Source organism: Peromyscus leucopus, chromosome 2 (assembly GCF_004664715.2).
Source record: "Peromyscus leucopus breed LL Stock chromosome 2, UCI_PerLeu_2.1, whole genome shotgun sequence".
Classification (NCBI taxonomy): Eukaryota; Metazoa; Chordata; class Mammalia; order Rodentia; family Cricetidae; genus Peromyscus; species Peromyscus leucopus.
In genome coordinates this window covers 130650594-130669354 of record NC_051064.1, presented here as the reverse complement: position 1 = coordinate 130669354, position 18761 = coordinate 130650594, and the positions used below count along the sequence as shown (strand labels likewise).

General features: G+C 41.9%; 1 protein-coding gene across 2 annotated transcripts in view; it reads right to left on the bottom strand.

Annotated features, from left to right (window-relative positions):
* Positions 1-8041: 8041 nt before the first annotated feature.
* The window catches only part of Ptp4a2 (protein tyrosine phosphatase 4A2), a 29254-nt gene continuing 18534 nt past the window's right edge, over positions 8042-18761 (bottom strand). Inside the window, exons 2-6 of one of the 2 annotated variants that reach the window (XM_037202972.1) lie at positions 17928-18020; positions 13059-13189; positions 11975-12049; positions 10213-10367; positions 8042-8949 (exon numbers count right to left, since the gene is read on the bottom strand). In XM_037202972.1, the coding sequence (XP_037058867.1) occupies positions 10259-10367; positions 11975-12049; positions 13059-13189; positions 17928-18020 (408 nt within the window). In that variant the 3' untranslated portion in view covers positions 8042-8949; positions 10213-10258. Of the gene's footprint in view, positions 10368-11974; positions 12050-13058; positions 13190-17927; positions 18021-18761 lie in introns of both variants that reach the window. The other variant, XM_028887675.2, reaches the window with a different exon arrangement.

Below are 18761 nucleotides of genomic sequence, written 5' to 3'. Positions count from 1 at the left end.
TATGAGTGCTGTATTTTCGTATATGCCTGCATGATCGAAGAGGATATCAGAGCCTACTATAGATGATTTGGAGTCACTGTGTGGGTGCTGGGTATTGAACTCAGGACTTCTGGAACAGTAGCCAGTCCTCTTACCCACTGAGCCATCCCTCCAGCCCCAACCAAGGACATTGTAGTACTGTCTTGACTGTTTTACTTCTGGGCCTTCAAAAGAAAAGTCAATATTCGTGTTGGTTTTGTCAGTTATAACCACATACTGGCTGGCTAGAACATGGGATTCTGTGGAGTCAAGCGCTTATATGGGATTTCCATAATGAATACCACATATTCTATTACTATAAAGTGTTCTTATGTGAGTATATATGTACATGTGAGGATGTGTGTATATATCCACACAACGGTTTTTCCTTTAGACATTGGAAAGCCTCCTGCCTCCTAAGAGGCACAGCAGTCTCAGACCCATGGGACCTACCATCAGGGTGTAACACTTTCAGTGCAGAGGGGGCTACAAGTGACACTGAATTCACAGGATAAAACAACTGCTTAAGAGCTAGGCAGTGTGGTGGCGCACTAATCCCAGGAGTCGGGAAGCAGAGGCAGGCGGATCTCTTGAGTTCAAGGCCAGCCTGATCTACAGATCGAGATCCAGGACAGGCACCAAAACTACAGAGAGAAACTGTTTCAAAAAAACAAGAAGAAAAAGAAAAAAAGATATTTCAGCTGAGTACAGTATTTCATGCCTCTAATCCCAGCATCAGGGAGGCTGAGGCAGGAGGACTGCTATGAGTTTAAGATCACTCTGGGCTATAGAATAAGTTTTAGGCTTCTGAGACCTTGCCAGAAAAAGAGAGAAAGAAAAAACAAAAAGCAAACAAACAAACAACAAAAACCCTTCCCAAAACCTTTTAAGATTTATAGGATGGAAAACAAAACAAAACAAAAACAATCATTCAGAAGACAGGAAGTCAGGTATGGACTGAAGAGAAGGCTCAGCTGTTATGAGCATTGGCTGCTCTTGTAACAAACAAAAACAAAAAAACACCCCAACACTAATTAATATATAAAGGATCTATATATCCTTAGCGCATGAAACAATCAAAAAGTGTTCTTGCTACACATATATTTGACATAGCCAAATTATTTGCAAAGGCTGGAGGCAGAGGCAGGTGGATTTCTCTAGAAGGTTCAAGTCCAGCCTGATCTACATATAAGTTCTAGACTAGCCAGGGTGACATAGTAAAATCCTGTCTCCCCGGAAAGGGGGAGGACAGAGGGATGACCCAGAGGCCAAGAGCATCTGCTCCTGTGCAGAGAGCACTAGGCCTTGGTTCCTGGCACCCACATGGCGGCTCACAGCCATCTGTAACTCCCATGCTGGTGGATGTCCTCTTCTGGCTTCTCAGCATTAGGTATGCACATGGTGCACAGACATACACAGGCAAAACATGCATACACATAAAAATAAATCATTTTTTTTTCAAGACAGGGTTTCTCTGTGTAGCTTTGGAGCCTCTTCTGGAACTCGCTCTGTAGACCAGGCTGGCCTTGAACTCAGAGATCCACCTGGCTCTGCCTCCCGAGTGCTGGGATTAAAGGTGTGCATGTGCACCACCACCACCACCACCACCACCACCACCACCACCACCACCACCACCACCACCGGGCAAAAATAAATCATAACGAAAAGATATGCCAAACTCAAAGCTCTCTCTTCTTGCCTATTTCCTGCCTTATCCCATGAGAATTAGATATTAGGGCATGGAGTAAGAACAAAGAGGCTATAAATTAACCTAAACATGACTCAAATATTTAATTTATGTATTCATTAAATTTTTACCTGTTATCAATCTTAGAGTTCCAGGTGTTAATAGCAACTCTAAATGAAAGTCAAATATAAGCATTTACATAAAAGCATTAAAAGATGATTAGTAGGTATTTCCACACAGCTGCAATCTATTCTGCACTTCTAGAAATGAAAAAAAAAAAAAAACTAAAAACATTTACCTATGCTAATCCTCATGAAATTACAGAAAGAACACCCTCCAGTTTTCCATGCACTCAACTGCATTAATAGCCTTTTCATTACTGGGGTCATATTCCACATTTCCTGATTTTGAAAGGCATCACAATTGGGCACCCTTGAAAATTAGGCTGATTTCCGCATTATTCCTTGAATATGTATGTGTTGGGTTCCAGAAGGAAGAGAATGATTAGATCAACTCATGTTAACAAATTCCCATTTATGTGTTTCAGCATTATCTGGAAAATATTTTCCAGTTGATGGGGTCTAAACTTGAGATGCCCTAAGAAATAAGTCAATGGACTTAGGTAGGAAAAATATGTATTTTTTTTTTCCAGAAATGTGATTTCGCTATGCTGACTGAAAGCCAGGTCACTGGCAGCTCAGATCCAGTTATGATTCCTAAAACATATCCAGGCTGGTTTTATCTGATGCCTCTGCAGGAATCGAGGCCACGCATTAATGCACTGAAGATAAAATCAATTTGAAAATTTCTTAAATCAAATACCAATCCTGGAGTAATACTCTATGTGCAGGAAAGGCAGCCAACAGTAATAAGAAGCCAATTATAAACTATAAACCACTCGGCTTGAATGCCCTGGTTTGTTACTAGCAAGGCCCATTACACACAGTTTGCACAAGCTGAAGCCACTGACAAGTCAGAATTGCTATACACATGCATATGCACAAGCATGCCAACCCTCTCCTGCCCCCACATTTAATACAAAGATGCAGCTCAATTACCAAGGGCTCCTTTGCAGCATCCAATGCCTAAGAAATCCCCAACAGATCTCTTCCCAGTCTACAAAGCAGTCCAGCTGGGCAGCAAAGGACCAATTTTAGTCAGTTCCAGGATTAGCATACTGACCTTGCCAGGGCCTGCTCACTATTTACTTTGTAGTCTCATTTATAAATGGGACTGGTGGTAAGGCCTATGAAGACTAAATCCGATCAGGCATGTAAGACCCTGAGAGCAGAACTAGACAAATAGTGGTAGTGTTAGCCCCTTGTTTTTCCATCTTTCTCACTCCCTACCTTTAAAACCAAGGGACACTAGTGACAGCAGTGCCACAGTGTGGTACAACTGCCAGTGACCTCTTCCAGGGCAGAGGTCAGAGCTGCAAGCCTGAAAAATTCTAATTGCTTTCAGTCTATGTGATCTGTGGAAAGGAGATAGGTGGGCACGGGAAAGGTTTACCACGCCTTTCCATGGCCACCAGTTAACTCCTCGGACTTTTAAAACTGATAATATACTGCTCACCTTTCACACAGACCTGCACAATGGTTGTGGGAAGTGAATTCTACCATAGGCCTCTCTTGCTCCCTTGGTTAAGGCCTGAAACTTCCTTTTCTTGGACCACAGCAGTCCCATCATTAGCCACTAGGACTCCTCAGTGTCCACCCTCTCTGGTTCATTCTCATTCACTTGGCTGACACATACCACATGCACAGTACAAATCAATCACACCTTACAAATATAGCCTCCAACTCAAGATTCTTACATAACCTTCTGTACAGAGACCTGACCTTGTAACTGCTGGGATTGCTGACCTTCAGTGGCTCTGCCCTGCAGGAAGCAGCATCTGCAGTAAAGAGGCTCCTATTCAGCTGATTTGTGTATGTTGGCTGTAGTTCTGATTCTGTGCTCCCAGACCTTTGAAGACTGAGGCAGGAGGATTGGTAATTCCAGGCCAAACTAGGCATAATTTTGTCTCAAAAACAAAACTAGTGGAACAGACTTGTCATGCCAGCACTCAGCAGGTGGAGGGAGTAAGATCATGAATTCAAGTCATCCTCCACTATTCATAGCCAGTTCAAGGCCAGCCTGGGCAATATAAGACCCTACCCCACCCCCAAATACCTGAATCTTTTGAATAAACCACATGGCTAACCTATCCCAAGAAATACACTGCCCATTTACTGAGATGCCTGCCATATAATCACATCACAAACTACCTTCCCAGTCACTAATCAGTAAAAATTTGCTTGCCTTCCTTACTATACTAATAGAAGAATGCTGGTACTGTCTTCATATATCGTAGGCATGCAGTGGACTCCTTGCTCGTCTCCTGGCCATCCAATCTAACTTCACTTTGTAGTCACCAATTATGTTCTTGCTTTTTCTTCCTATTTTCATAGCACTGAACACTACCTGAAAACTCTTACCTTCTCCAGAACTTACCAGTTTACTATGTGCTCTTCTGTAGTCTCAGTGCCTAGGACATGTGGTAAATATGTAACGGGTGAATCATTTTCCCTCTCACAGGAGGTTCAGTCACAGCATTCAACAAGCTGTGTTTAATCTCCAATCACGAATCGGGTTTTGTTTGAAACAGGGACTATGTAGCCCAGGTTAGACCAAGCTTAAGGCCTTAGCCTTCCAAAGGCTGGAATTATTAGGTCTGTGCCACCGTGATGAGCCTCTTTGTTATTTAAAAAAAAAACAACAACAAAAAACAAAAAAAAAAAAAACAAAAAACCCAGCTGGGTGTGGAGGGAGAGGCAGGACCATTGAGAGTTTTAGGCAAACCTGGAAAGTTCAATTCCTGGGACCCACACAATAGAAGAACCAACTGCTACAAGTTGTTCTGACCTCCACACAAATGCTGTGGGGAGTGTACACGTGTACACACACACACACACACACACACACACACACACACACACACACACACACACACATTTTTTAAAACTAAGGTTCAAAGCCAAGTTTAGTGATGCACACCTTTAATCCCAGCATTTGGGAGGCAGGAGAAGGCATTCGAGGTCAGTCTTGTTTACCAAGTGACCTCCAGGACAACCAGAGCTAGCTACATAGTGAGACCATCTTGGGTGGGGATAAAACAATTCAGGTTAAAGCCAGATATGATGGCACACATCTGTAATCCAGCACGACCACAAGGGCAGGCATTCCAGGCCACTGACCCAGAATGAAACTTTTTTATAAAACAAAGAGTGGAAGTTCTCATGCTATAGTTCCATAGATTCCTGTGGAAATAATGCCCCGGTGTTGCGGTTCCTCCTCCTTGGAGATGGTGGGGGAGGGGGGGGAAATCTCCCCTTGCTTTCTTTGGGTCCTAGTACTGCCAGCAATGCTAGCTTGTGGCCCCTTCATCCATCTTCAAAGCCAGCAACATTAAATTGCCCTGGTCCACGAGGTCACCTAGGAAATGCCTATTTTAACACCCTTAATCACATACACCAAGTAGCCTCACCATCAGGTTCACATTCACAGGGCCCAGGGACTTATGATGTGTACAACTTTGAGGGACCATGAAGTCACAAAGATGAATTTCAAAGTACCATCCATTCCATCATATAGACAGGCCCAAAGCTTGGAGAACCCACCACTGAACTGAGTACAACAGAGCTTCTGGCAATCTTTAAAGAGGGGTAATCCCACCAGGCAGTGCTGGCACATGCCATTAGTCCCAACACTCAGAGGCAGAGGCAGGCAAATCTCTCAGAGTCTGAGGATGGCATGGTCTACAGAGCGGGTTCCACAACAGCCAGACAGAGATATTATACAGGGAAACCCTGTCTCAACCCCAGCCCCCATAAAAGGGGGCAATTCTAGTGAAATCAAATTCTCACTGGGAGCCAGCAAGGGAAGTGCATGTCTGACACCCAGCAGGATGATAAAACCTGAAGAGACCAGTATGGTCTAAGTTACAGACCAGCTTAGACAAATTAAAAAACAAAACAACAAAAAACCCAATCACTAAAATAAAACTTTGCTGAAATAGGCTCAAAAAAGCAACTGTAAGTTCGGTTTTACTGTAGAGTTAAGAGGGAAGCTTGATGGTAGTCTTTGCCCAGCATGTTGAGGTCTTAAATTCAATTCCCAGTACTGGGGTGGGGTGGGGTGGGGTGGCAGAGAAAGGAGGTGCATGTGGAATCAAACAGGGTTCTATCTTTTCACATGTGTACCTGTGCTCACGTGCCATAGCAGGGCTCCAAGGATCAAACTCATCAGGCTTGATGGCACTTGCCTGTAACTGCTGAGACGGCTCCTCAGTTATTCTTTTTCATGTTTTTGGTTTGTTTTTGTTTTTTTTTTTTTGGTTTTTCGAGACAGGGTTTCTTTGTGTAGCTTTGCGCCTTTCCTGGAACTCACTTGGTAGTCCAGGCTGGCCTCGAACTCACAGAGATCCGCCTGGCTCTGCCTCCCGAGTGCTGGGATTAAAGTCGTGCGCCACCACCGCCCGGCTTGTTTTTGTTTTTTTGAGACAGGATTTCTTTGTGTAGCCTTGGCGGTCCTGCCACTCAAACTCAGGAGATCCACCTGCCTCTACCTCCAGAAGACAGGAGCTCCCACCTCCTGGCAGATTTTTTTTTTTTTTTTTTTTTAAATAAATGACAGGGTTTCTCTACATATCCCTGGATATCCTGGAACTCACTACCTGCCTCTGTCACCAGAATGCTGGAATTAAAGGTATGAGACACCAGGTCTAACTCTGACTGTTTTCGTTTGCAACAAACAGCATATTTATAGGTTGGTGAGAATGATCTAGAAAGAAAATGAAAAGGGCGTCAGAGAAAGGAATAAAGAGCCCCTTATTCAAATAAGGGATGAAATCAGATAGATGGAAATACTCGCCTTAAGCTTAAAAAAAAAAGTGAGGGGGCTAGGGAGTTACTTGGTGATTATTTTTGCTGGTTCTGCAGAGGACTCAGGTTCCTGAAGTACTAATTCCAGGGGATCCAATTGCCTCTTTTGGCTTCCATGGACCCCTATACAGGTACACATAAACTCAGCAGGCACACATATATGCTCATTTTTTAAATCCTAGATATAGTGTTTATAGAATGGGACCCTTTAAACAGGAGTCAATATGTTGGTAGTAACAATTTAAGACAGTACCATAGGTGCCCACCAGAGATGGGTGAGATGTGGGTCAGGAAGTGTGAAGGTCAGGTCAGGGATCGGCACTCGTAGTTGGTTCAAATCATTGCTCAGACTATCCAGCACTATCACTGCACAGAGATCTCCAAGCTAGCTAACCTAGGAGCTTCTAGACAGTTCTGGAAGTTCTGCTTTCTGTCTCCACAGGAGTGCTGGAATTACACATACCCAGCTCTTTAGGAGGCTCCAGGGATGAACTGTCTTTTACCTGCAGAGCTGTCTTCCTGGCCCTTCCTGTTTCTAGGTTTAAAAACCAACCAAACAGAGCTAAAGTGAGCAAGGAGAAAGAGCAGATGAGACAGATGTGGCAGGCCTGAGACAATGCAGACGCCACAAGACTTCAGATTTGATGGCATGTAGAGCTGCCCAATTTCAGGGGAAGAGGAATAGTTGGCTTAACCAAGACCAGCCAGAATGAAGACAAGGCATTAGCAATTTCCTGTAGAGCTAAGTAATTATCACAACCAGCCAAAGAATCTAATGGAGCTACTGTAGAGGACAAGGTTAATGCTAAGCTCTGGGACCAACAGCTTGTAGATGGCACAGCACAAAGCCATCCATCCACTGTAACTTTGTTTACCAAGACAAGGTCTTGCCATGTAGCCCAGGGCAGCCTTGAACGCCCTGATGCTCCATCCCCCAAGCTAGAGTGCTTAGATTACAGATGTTTACCACCATACCAGCTTCCTTCCACCCACTATAACTTTGTTTCCGTAAGACTGAGGTCCTCTAAAGCAGGATTCATCTTTCAATTCTTTGTACCTTGGCACTTTATCTAGCTTACCAATGATTAAAGAGAAATTCTATGATACATACATAAAGCAGGTAATTCTCCACTTTTAAGAGTTTAAAGAAAAATTGTAATGCCTTATCCAAGCCTATGATGTAAGCAAATTCCTTAGAATGAGACGCTGAATTCCTATACTGTTGTGTCCAGGAGGTGAACCAGAAAATGTGTTACTTGCATCCGAACTAAGGTCAGGTACACCTAACTGAACACTTCTCACTTCACCTCCTGAAAGCACATTATCAGGACACAAATCAGGCCTTGAGAATACCAGAGAAAAATGAGCAAACAAACTCAATTTAGAGGTGGGGGGAAAGAATGCACAAAGAGCATGTAAAATATGTTTTATTGTTCTTTAAAAGGGTTCAGGATTTGGTTTTAAATCAGGCTGCACACCTTTCAAAAGTTTGACATCTCTCACCATGCCAAACTGACTTCCACTAGCAATACTTCATTAAATCCAAAAGAAAAAAAAAAGTTTTAATTTTGAGGAGAAAAAAAAAAGTCCAGTTCTGAGAACAGTTAACATTAGTCTTATTTAAAACAATATGAGGGCTGTTTTATGTTGCTTTATCCACCCTTCTCCTCACACAGAACCAGGAATGTAACTCTATCTCAGGCAGGCATTGAGACTGATGGACACCTGCAAGCACATAACCTCACGGGAACACATGTGCTCATGCACAAATGCACACACCAAATTTCTGAACATGTCAAGTGGAAAAGGGTTTGCTGGTATTGATCACAACCCCTGGAGTCAACAGTCAATCTAAACTTAGAAGGTAAGATATTTTGATCTTGAGTCTATGTTAAAGCAATCTATTTGTCGTCATGTTCTGAAATAAGAGAATTTTGGGTTGTATCATCATTTTACACTTTAAAATTCTAGAAACAATGTCAAAAAAGCATTATTTTTCATTTTCTGGGATGAGGCAGGAAGGACTCCACAGATTCGAATTTAGTTAAAAGCAGAACAATCCCAGCAATAGTATAGAGGCAGTTCACAAAGCTGCCAGCCACCGAGGTACCATCAATGAGATGTCGTCCATCCTACCGGCCTATCTGTACTAATAAAGCAGGAAGCTTAAGGCTCTGCACAATACATTTCCACTGGGACAAGAAGACTCTAGGCCTGCACCCAGGGCTTGACACTCACTGTCAAGTAGGGAACATTTAGCTGAAGAGGGTGCCAGAGTCCCCGGAGATGCCTCTCCACTGCAGCCTGGTCAACTGTCTTCTGCAAGTAAGGAAAAAACAGCTTTTCTGTATCAGCACATTTAACAGAGAACCCGAAAAATGCTCCCACATGATGCCATGAGCGGAGTCCCCTTGCTATTCACCTTATTGCTTGCCATTGCCTGTGGGTACACACTCACTAGATATTGCTGGTTTTGACAGTGATTTCTTTCTCCTTTTTAATCTCAGAAGAATCTAGTAATAACAAGGTAATAGGTGGTTACACTAACTGTACATACAGAGAGTAATTTGGAAAACCACCATCACAGACATTCTTAAGACCAAAATACTGTGAATGTTCTGTTGCTCCTCTATTTCTGAAATCAGCCCTCAGATTTTAAGATATTGCTTTTCCATGACATCGTTAGATAGCAAATCCACAACCCATAGTTCTAGAGTTGTAGAAACATGCTAACTCTCCAGGACAGACCATCGATGGCCTGGAGTCATCTCTTCAATAAGTTTCTGGGATGCCCACTTCTTCCACTATTGGGAAAGGATTCTCCTCTCAGCTAAGTTCCAGGAGACAGACTCCTCTTTAAGATGTCATTTCCTCACCATTTACCAAAACAAACCGCTCCTGGCTACCTTCCATGCCTACGTGAGGAAGAGGAACTAAGGTGAGCACCCACCATCACTAGACTATAAACAACCACCTAGATCATAGAACAGATGCGCACTGCTTTTTCTTGGCTTGCTTTTTTTTTGGGTTTTTTTTTTTTCTTTTTGGTGTTTTTTGTCGTTGTTTTCCTAAAAGTGCCCAGGTAGGCTTAAGGCTGCAGACACACGTACATCTACAGCAACAAGGATTTCTTTCTATTCCATCTACATGTATGGGGGTGGGGCAAGGGGGACAGGACAGGAAGAAAGATGGGGATAATCTACCTTCCCCAAATCCTACCACAAGGAGACCTATGTGCCAAGCATAATGGAAGTGTGTGCTCCCCAACAACTGGCTCCACACTGGTTAATATTCTGCTGGTTTTCCTCAGATACCTATTTTGAAAAAAGTTTAAAAAACACAGGAGGATTTTGAAATAATTCAATCCTGGCAGAAATCAAAACTCCAAAACTAGGAGCAAAATCATCTTTCACTAAATTAATCCCTTTTCCTTTCTTTTTTCTTTTCTTAAACATTTTATTCGTGTTATAGAGGGATTTCTTTATCATTTGCTTTCTTCTCAATCATTAGGCGTTGAGGAGTACTGAATCCATCACTACTTTGATGACACAGGTAAGATTCCAGATTCACATTTCCAGGTACCAAGAGTTCCCTCTAATGCCACGATCCATTCAGCCTTCCTCTACGTCTACTGAACACAGCAATGCCCATTGGTATCTCTGAAGCGTAATCGCATCTTAGGTCGGTATTTCTCCAAGTAAAGCAGCTGTTTGGAATTGAATGCTCCCCTTCTTTTTCTGAAAATACAAGAATGGTACACTATCATGTAGCAAAGAACTGCACAGCTTACTGAAATGTACTATTTATGGCACAATGCCATCTAAGCTAGTTTTCCCCAGATGAAAACCTGCTTATTTCCCATACCACATCACTTTAAAAAGTTGGCACGTGAACTTGGTTGTTTTGTTTGTTTGTTGGGTTGGTTTTATGAGACAGTGTTTCTATGTGTAGCTCTGGCTGTCCTGGAACTTGCACTGTAACCAGGTTGGCCTTGAACTCACAGAGATCCGCCTGCCTCTGCCTCCTGAGTACTGAGATTAATGGTGTGTGCTACCCAGCTACAGCCATGTTCTTCTCGGTTTTTTTGTTGCTGCTGTTTTTTTTTTTTTTTTTTTTTTTTTTGGTTTTTTGAGACAAGGTTTCTCTGTGTTACTTTGGTTGTCCTGGAATCTGGAACTCACTCTGTAGACCAGGCTGGCCTCCAACTCACAGAGATCCACCTGCTTCTGCCTCCCAAGTGCTGGGATTAAAGGCGTGCACCACAACCAGATGGGACATAAACTCAAGCCCCTCCAAAAGAAGTTTCTTTTCTTTTCTTCTTTTTCCGAGACAGGGTTTCTCTGTGTAGCCCTGGAACTCACTCTGTAGCCCAGGCTGGCCTCAAATTCAGAGATCCGCCTGCCTCTGCCACCGAATTTGCTTGAGTTTCTTTGCCCATCATGTAGTTCATTTAAAAGAGATCAGCAGGTTGTTCAACAACACCTGACTACACTCTTTCCAATGAGATGAACAGAGTCTTCAGATCAGAATGAGAAACAAGCATTTAGTATACTTTAAAAAACTAACACTAGTTCGAACATACGAAGAGAGTCTCATGTTCGGGGCAGACTGGAGTGGCAGTGGGACACCACTGTCTCAGCACTGAGAACCATACACTTCAGGTCTCCTGTCAGTCTTTTCTTTCTCCTCTTCATTTGTTAAAGAAAGGAACAACATGGCCTATTATTTCAGACCAGTGTCGGGGATGTCAGGTTACTACTATTCTAATTTTGTATGAGAACAGGTCATTCAAGAGTAACAAGTGGGGACTGGAGAGATGGCTCATTGATTAAGAACACTGACTGCTCTTCCAGAGGACCTGGGTTCAGTTCCCAGCACCCATATGGCAGCTCATAACTGTCTGTAACTTCAGTTCCAGGGGATCTGACATCCTTATACACACATACAGGCAAAACACCAATGCACATAAAATTTAAAAAATAATGTTAAAGTACCAAAGTAATTAATCTGTTCCTCCATGCATTCCTTTTGTCTGCTGGTCATATGAAATTGCACCGGGCGCTATTATGGAATCCACTGAAAACAGCACTCATCAATCTACTCACTGTGAAGATTCCTAGACATCCAACCACATACTACCATACCCAAATTTGACATCTAAATTAGAAGAACAATCTTACAAACTCCTGGTAGTCTTTGTCACTTGCCTTTATCTTTTTCTCTATTTTCAAACAGTATTTTAAGCCCAAACCAACCACTTCTTACATATTTCAAATGTCTCAATAACCTCTTCCTCCTGCATAGCCCCACTTAGGGTTCTGCACATACAACTGTATATACTCACTGTCTTATGAACTGAACGGCATCTTCATACTTCATTCCACATTCAATCAATGCAAGTGCAACCAGCACAGGGGCCCTGCAAAGAGAAGGCCATCATGAGTATCCATAGTACTAGAGTCTAGAGTTTGCTCTGGTTTTTAACCGAAAGCTTATACATTATTATTACCAATTTGAGCTTTGTGCTGGGTGTGGTGGCACACGCTTTAATCCCAGCATTTGGAAGACAGGCAGATCTCTGTGAGTTCAAGGACAGCCTGGTCTACACAGTGAGTTCTAGGACAGCCAGGTCTATAAAATATAAATACAAAATACTGAACCGTCCAACCTCATAAAAAAAACCTTAACATACTAAAGTGCTAAGCAGAGCTAATAGCCCAAGTTACCACCACCTTGAGGCAATGGCATCTCACAGTAATGTTGAGTCACAGTGCACTCATAAATTGGCACTTAACCTTCTGTTTATCCAACACACTACTGCAAGCATATTTGGCAGAAAAGGTTCTAAAATCAGTCAATTTTCAGTGTCCACACATCGCTGTTCAAGAGTTTAAAGTAACTTTGTTAAATTCCCTTTCATTTCAATCCAAACCCAACCATGTACAGATACTTTAATCTCTAAAACTATTTTAATTTTGTTGGCACTTAATGACCTAAGTATCTCTATTTCTTGAAATGGGACACGGACCTTCATTACATGCTATATAGCATTAGAATCCGATCCAGACCCAACACAACTGGCTCTTAAGAGAGCTTATTACACTGACATTTCTCATTTCCTTTCCAGTAATTTAGTATCCTGTAGTTACTAAATGCAAGTTCTACCAAGGTGAAATTTTCAGTTGGCTTTCATTTCTTCTTCTTCTTCTTCTTTTTGTTTTTTCAAGACAAAGTTTCTCTGTGTAGCTTTGTGCCTTTCCTGGAACTCGCTTTGTAGACCAGGCTGGCCTCGAACTCACAGCGATCTGCCTGCCTCTACCTCCCGAGTGCTGGGAGTAAAGGCGTGCACCACCGCCGCCACCGCCACTCAGCTCAGTTGGCTTTCTTAGACACAACAATGAATTTAGAAAAAAAGTAAGAGTTTTTACCTTCCCAATCCTGCCACACAATGCACTGCAACACAGCAACCTGGCTCTTCACGAAATTTGGTTTTTAGCAGGTTTAGCCAATCATCTACTATTTGATTAGGGGGTGGAGCTCCATCATCAAATGGCCAATCCTGAAAAGAAATGACTTCTTATATTCAACTGGTATGTTCTCAGGGACTAACATCCTAATACAGATGAACTGAAAATAGTAGCCAGGGCAGGCAGGCTTAACTAAAATAAATATATCACTTAAACCTATTCTTTTGTTTTATTCTGAGACAGTTTATCTGTGCAGCCTTAGCTGTTCTGGAACTTGTTCTGTAGCCCAGGCTGGCCTTGAGCTCACAGAGATCCTCCTGCCTCTGCCTCTCAGGTGCTGAGATTAAAGGCGTGCGCCACTACTGCTAGGCTCTGTACAACTATTCTTTACATAATTCTAATCACTGCTAAAAAACTATCCAAGACCAAAATTTGAATCTGCCAAGTTCAGCCTTCTCAAATGATCTATAATCAATGCCATCCATACACATCTAAAGACAGACATACATATAATTATTGCAAACTGAACCTAGGGACTTATAGGCACTAGGCAAGCATCCTACTACTTACCGCCCCTAGCCCTATCTTAACCAAGAACTGTTGTCACAGATCTAAAGCAGCTGAGACCACCAAGTGCCTGGATAGACACTGCTAACTGCTGTAGGTCCCCTGGAAGTGTGTGCCGGATGGAGTCTCACTGGTTCCTTCACAACTGCTTCTGAGGATTATCCCCTGGGCTATAAAATCTTTTCTGAAATCTCAGTGTTTTTCATTTTTTCTGAAATACTATCTTTGAGTGAATAAAATTAGAAGGGGGGGGGTTAAACCTCCACCCAAATTATACATGTTATTTAGTAAGGACAGTGTCAATGATAGGCTCCTGAGACGATTTTCTTAAGCATCCTCTTTTATGATCTCATGTAGTCTAAGCTGACCTTTAACTTGAGGATGACCTTGAACTTCTGATCCTTCCTACTTCTACCTCCCAAATTCTAAGATTACAGGCATGTGCTGAAATACCACCTTCCACTTCCTCTTTTAGTGAGGAGACAGGGTCTCTAGATAGCCCTGCCAGACCTTGGACTCAAGAGAATCCTCTACCCCCCGACTGCTGGGACTAACGGTGTGTGCTACCACAGCTCATCCAGCCTCCCTTTCTGTCTAGTCATCAATCTAGGTTGTCTTTCAGCTCTCCCTGCATTTACCAAACAGCACATTACTGCTTGTTTAATCCTCGTTGTTACATGGGCAAGAGTTTCTAATAACTCCAACACTGAGTTCTTATGATATTCCTGCGGCCTGCAGCAAATGGGCAGGATTCATCACATTTTATGCACTCTTTACCCACTACTAAAGGACAAAAATGAAATGGGGAATGTTTTAAAGCTTCAGACTATTGTACTGAGACCAAGTAAGAATACTAGAAAAGAAACAAGCACTAAACTGATTCAGCAATCATTACTGGCACCATGGAACATTCTAAGTAGTCCATTGGCCATGACAGCAAATTACGTTTGAATTGTCAACTATACCTCCTAATTAAAGGGCTGCCAGTGTTACTAACAATGTCACTACAGTTAAACTGTAAACAAGCACCCTAATGGAGACCTTACTTCCTCTAACACTTCCTTAAAGTGCATCTGGAGAAGAAACAATGCACATAACATGCTGCCCTCACTGATAAGCAGTTTCTTTGTGTGTGTGTCTTTGTTTTTGTTTTTGTTTTTTTGTTTTGGTTGTTATTGTTCTTTTAACATTTTTAGATAGGGTCTCAATATGTGGCCCTGGCTAGTCTGGAACTCCTTATGTAAACCAGATTGGCTTCGATCTCAAATAGATTCACCTGCTGCTGCCTCCCAAGTATACCACCATACCCAGCTCTTTTGTTTGTTAAATGTAACTCAAATTGGCTTCCCCTCTTCCTGCCTCCGTTTCCCAAGTGCTGGGACTGCAGGCATAGGCAACACAACCGCTGTCTTTTATAAAAAGAAGCATTAAACAATTAGAACTACCAGAACCCACACTACCGATACTGACATCACCACCAGCTAACTGGCTTCTCCCAATTCACCGGGACTTGCAAGACCATTTAAAGAACTGGAAGGTTTTTATCTGAGGACTACCCTTCTAGAGTGACTGACTCTTTCCAAAACCTCTTTACTGGGAAAATATAAATAAATCTGTGTGGGAAAAGGTAACCTCCACATTTTCTTCAAGTTTAAGTCAGACCTTTAATTTTATCTGGGCACAGCTATTTAAAACAAAACAGAAAGCCAAACTTAAAGGACTGGAATAAATCCCAGACCTAGCATTATCTTCTACAAACTAATTTAGGTTCTCTAGTTCATTCTATTTTATGAAGGTGTTTGCCAACATTTCTGATTCAAAGACCATGGTCAATCCAAAGACTTCTCATGCTGCTCATTATCAAAACAAGGTGATTTCTCATGTACCCACTAAAGAACACCCAAGAGGGAAGAATTAACTTGTATTCAGCTTAATTTCACAATTTGAATATTCTGGTTTTTGAAAAAGGGTTTCATTATAAGGTTGACCTTGACCTTCCTTCATTATATCCAATCTAGTCCTGAACTTGTAATTTTCCTGCTTAGCTTCCCAAGTGCTGGGTGAGAGATGCACCGCAGTTCAAAAATCTTAAAATACACAGGACTAGGCGAGCTAGATGGCTCCACACATGTACACGGTATAATGGAAAAGAAAAATTTATTTATGAAAGTTGAAAACAAGGCTAGAGAGATGGCTCAGTATTTAGAAGCACTTACTGATCTTCCAGAGGACCTGGGTTCAATTCCCAGAACCCTTATCAGGTGGCTCACAACCACTTGTAGCTCCAGCAGATCAGAACATGAAAACACATACACATTTTAAAATTAAACCAAAAACACCACAGAACTAGGCTGGGGGCATGACTCAGCTGGTAGAGGGCTTGCCTGTAGCATTTAGGAAGCACTGAGCTTACCTTCCAAGAACTGCATAAAGCAACCACAGCACACACACCTGTCCTCCCCAGCACTGGGAGGTAAAGGAAGGAAGGTCGGTTCAAAGTCATCCTCAACCACATAATGAGTTTGAGGCCTACCTATAACATGAGGCTGCCTCAAAAAAATAAACTCAGCCGGGCGGTGGTGACACACGGCTATAATCCCAGCATTTGGGAGGCAGAGGCAGGTGGATCTCTGTGAGTTCGAGGCCAGCCTGGTCTACAGAGCTAGTCCAGGACAGGCTCCAAAGCTACAGAGAAACCCTATCTCGAAAAACCATAAATAAATAAATAAATAAATAAATAAATAAATAAATAAATAAATAAATAAACAAACAAACAAACAAACTAACTCACAGGGCTGCATTCTATACATGTATTCTCATCGACAGGAGTTCCAGCCAATGGACTAGTCTCTTAGAAAGAAATGCAAGCCAACTGTTTCAATGCCAAGCAGTGAACATTTTTTAAAATAATTTATTTATGTGTACTTTATGTGCATTGGTGTTTTCCCTGCTTTTATGTCTGTGAGGTTATCAGATCCCCTGGAACAGGAGTTAGGTACGAACAGTTGTGAGCGGACATGTGTATACGGGGAATTGAACCCAGGTCCTCTGGAAGAGCAGTCAGTGATCTTAACCGGGGAGCCATCTCTCCAGCCCCGCAGTGAAATCATTTTTTAAAAAACATAATTTTTTCACTAAAGCAAAAGTGAGAAGAGTGTGGGTTGTAAACATGAAATGACTGACTACCTTACCAACAAGGAAACTTACCTGCGTCAACTGCCTTCCAAACCACTGACCAAGCCCATACCTGAGGAGTCACAGAACCATCTACCTCCATTACTTTCTTCCCAGTTACTCACAATAGCTCCAGCTCTCTTCCTACTACATTGCCCTCAAAAAGGCACAGAAGACTGCTAGGTCATTTCATTCCTAAGAGTAACTCTTAAGAGCCAATTATTCAGGGGAAATGGTAGAGGTTGGATTTTTGTTTTGTTTTGTTTTTTTCAAATAAGAGTCTCTTATTATCTGTAAAGAAGTTAGCATGCTTGCTTTGTATTCAAACTGAACTAGTCTAACCCTACTAGAGCTCTTGAAGAAGCCTACCAAAGAGTATTCTGTACCAAGAAGCCTTCTCCTAGTCTTTAGCTTTTGCTCCTGCCTTTTTGTCCTCTACAAATGATCCACAAAATAGTAAGTCACTAAGCTCATACTTACAAACTGGGAGAGGATATATCCATATGAAGCATTTCTGATGGAAATTATTATATTCAAATTAGTAGCCTAGAAACAAAAAAAGCTAAATACTGCATTAGTCCCCAAAATACAAAAATAACAATGTTCATTATGTGTGTGGCCAAGTGGGGGTTCTGAGACAGGATCTCGCTGTGGTAGCCTTCACTGGCCTGGAACTCACTGTGTAGACCAAGACGACCCTGAAATCAGAGAGCCTCCTGCCTCTGTCTTCTAAGTGCTAGAATTAACTTTTTGAGACATGGTCTTTTTACTTGGGTTCTTAAGGTCAATCTCAGGTCCTCATGCTTTGACAGAAGCATTTCACTCTCTGAGACATTTCCCAGTCCCCAGTTTCCATGTTTTAGGAGTAAGTGTCTACTCGATTCTGCCTTTCATTTGTTGAAAATACATTGCAGTTATAGACTCCAAGGACACAATAAATGCTACTGCTCATTTATTAATCCAAAGAAACTCTAGAAGACTGCTATCAAAACTGCCTATTAACTTGGCACTTGAGTATCAAACTTCATAAATATTAGTGTTAGGAAATGTCAGTATGTATTTGTAGAAACAAAGACACTATACACTCACTAGAACGTGGATTCCTTCTTTTTCAACTGGAGCTTTATCATATGTAGCATCACAAACGCGAACCAAAGTTGTCACTCCATACTTCTTAAGTTCCTTTAAAGAAAGACAGTTATCAGAGAACTTGTTTCGGGAATCTGAAACTGGTTTTCAGAACTGTACAAACTGAAACTATGCTGCAGTGTTGTTCTCAGGCAAAGCTCAAAACTGATCTCATTGCAGCAACATATAACAGACACACACTCCTTGTGGGAAAAGTCATCTTTATAAAGGGCAGTCAGTGAGTAGCACAGCACAAAAACTTTATAAGTTCATACATACAACACTGACCTAGAAATTCTATTCTTGGGATTTCATTGAAAAGAGGTAATTAAGACAAAAGAGCTTACACATCTTCATCATAGGTAGAACAGAATGGTAAACAGTTGAAATGTTTATTAATGTTCCCCCCACAAAAGGGAATGATTAAGGGAGGGATGGTACACCCAGACAGATAATATTATGACAGCTATGAAAGTAACACTAAAGAGATTGGGGGGACAGTTTTGAATACGTGGTATGACCTTACATAAGTGTATTTATAAATATACACACGTGGGGAAAAAAATCTAGAAGCCAGGTATTTAACAATTCAATGTTTTTTGTTGTTGTTGCTTTGTTTATAGTTTATAGACAGGGTTTTCTCTGTGTAGCCTTAACTGTCCTGAAACTCACTCTGTAGACCTCTGTGGCTGGCCTCAAACTCACAGAGATCCACCTGCCTCTGCCACCCAAGTGCTGAATTAAGGGCATTCAATACCATGCCTGGCTCTTATTTTGCTTTTCTATATATTTTGG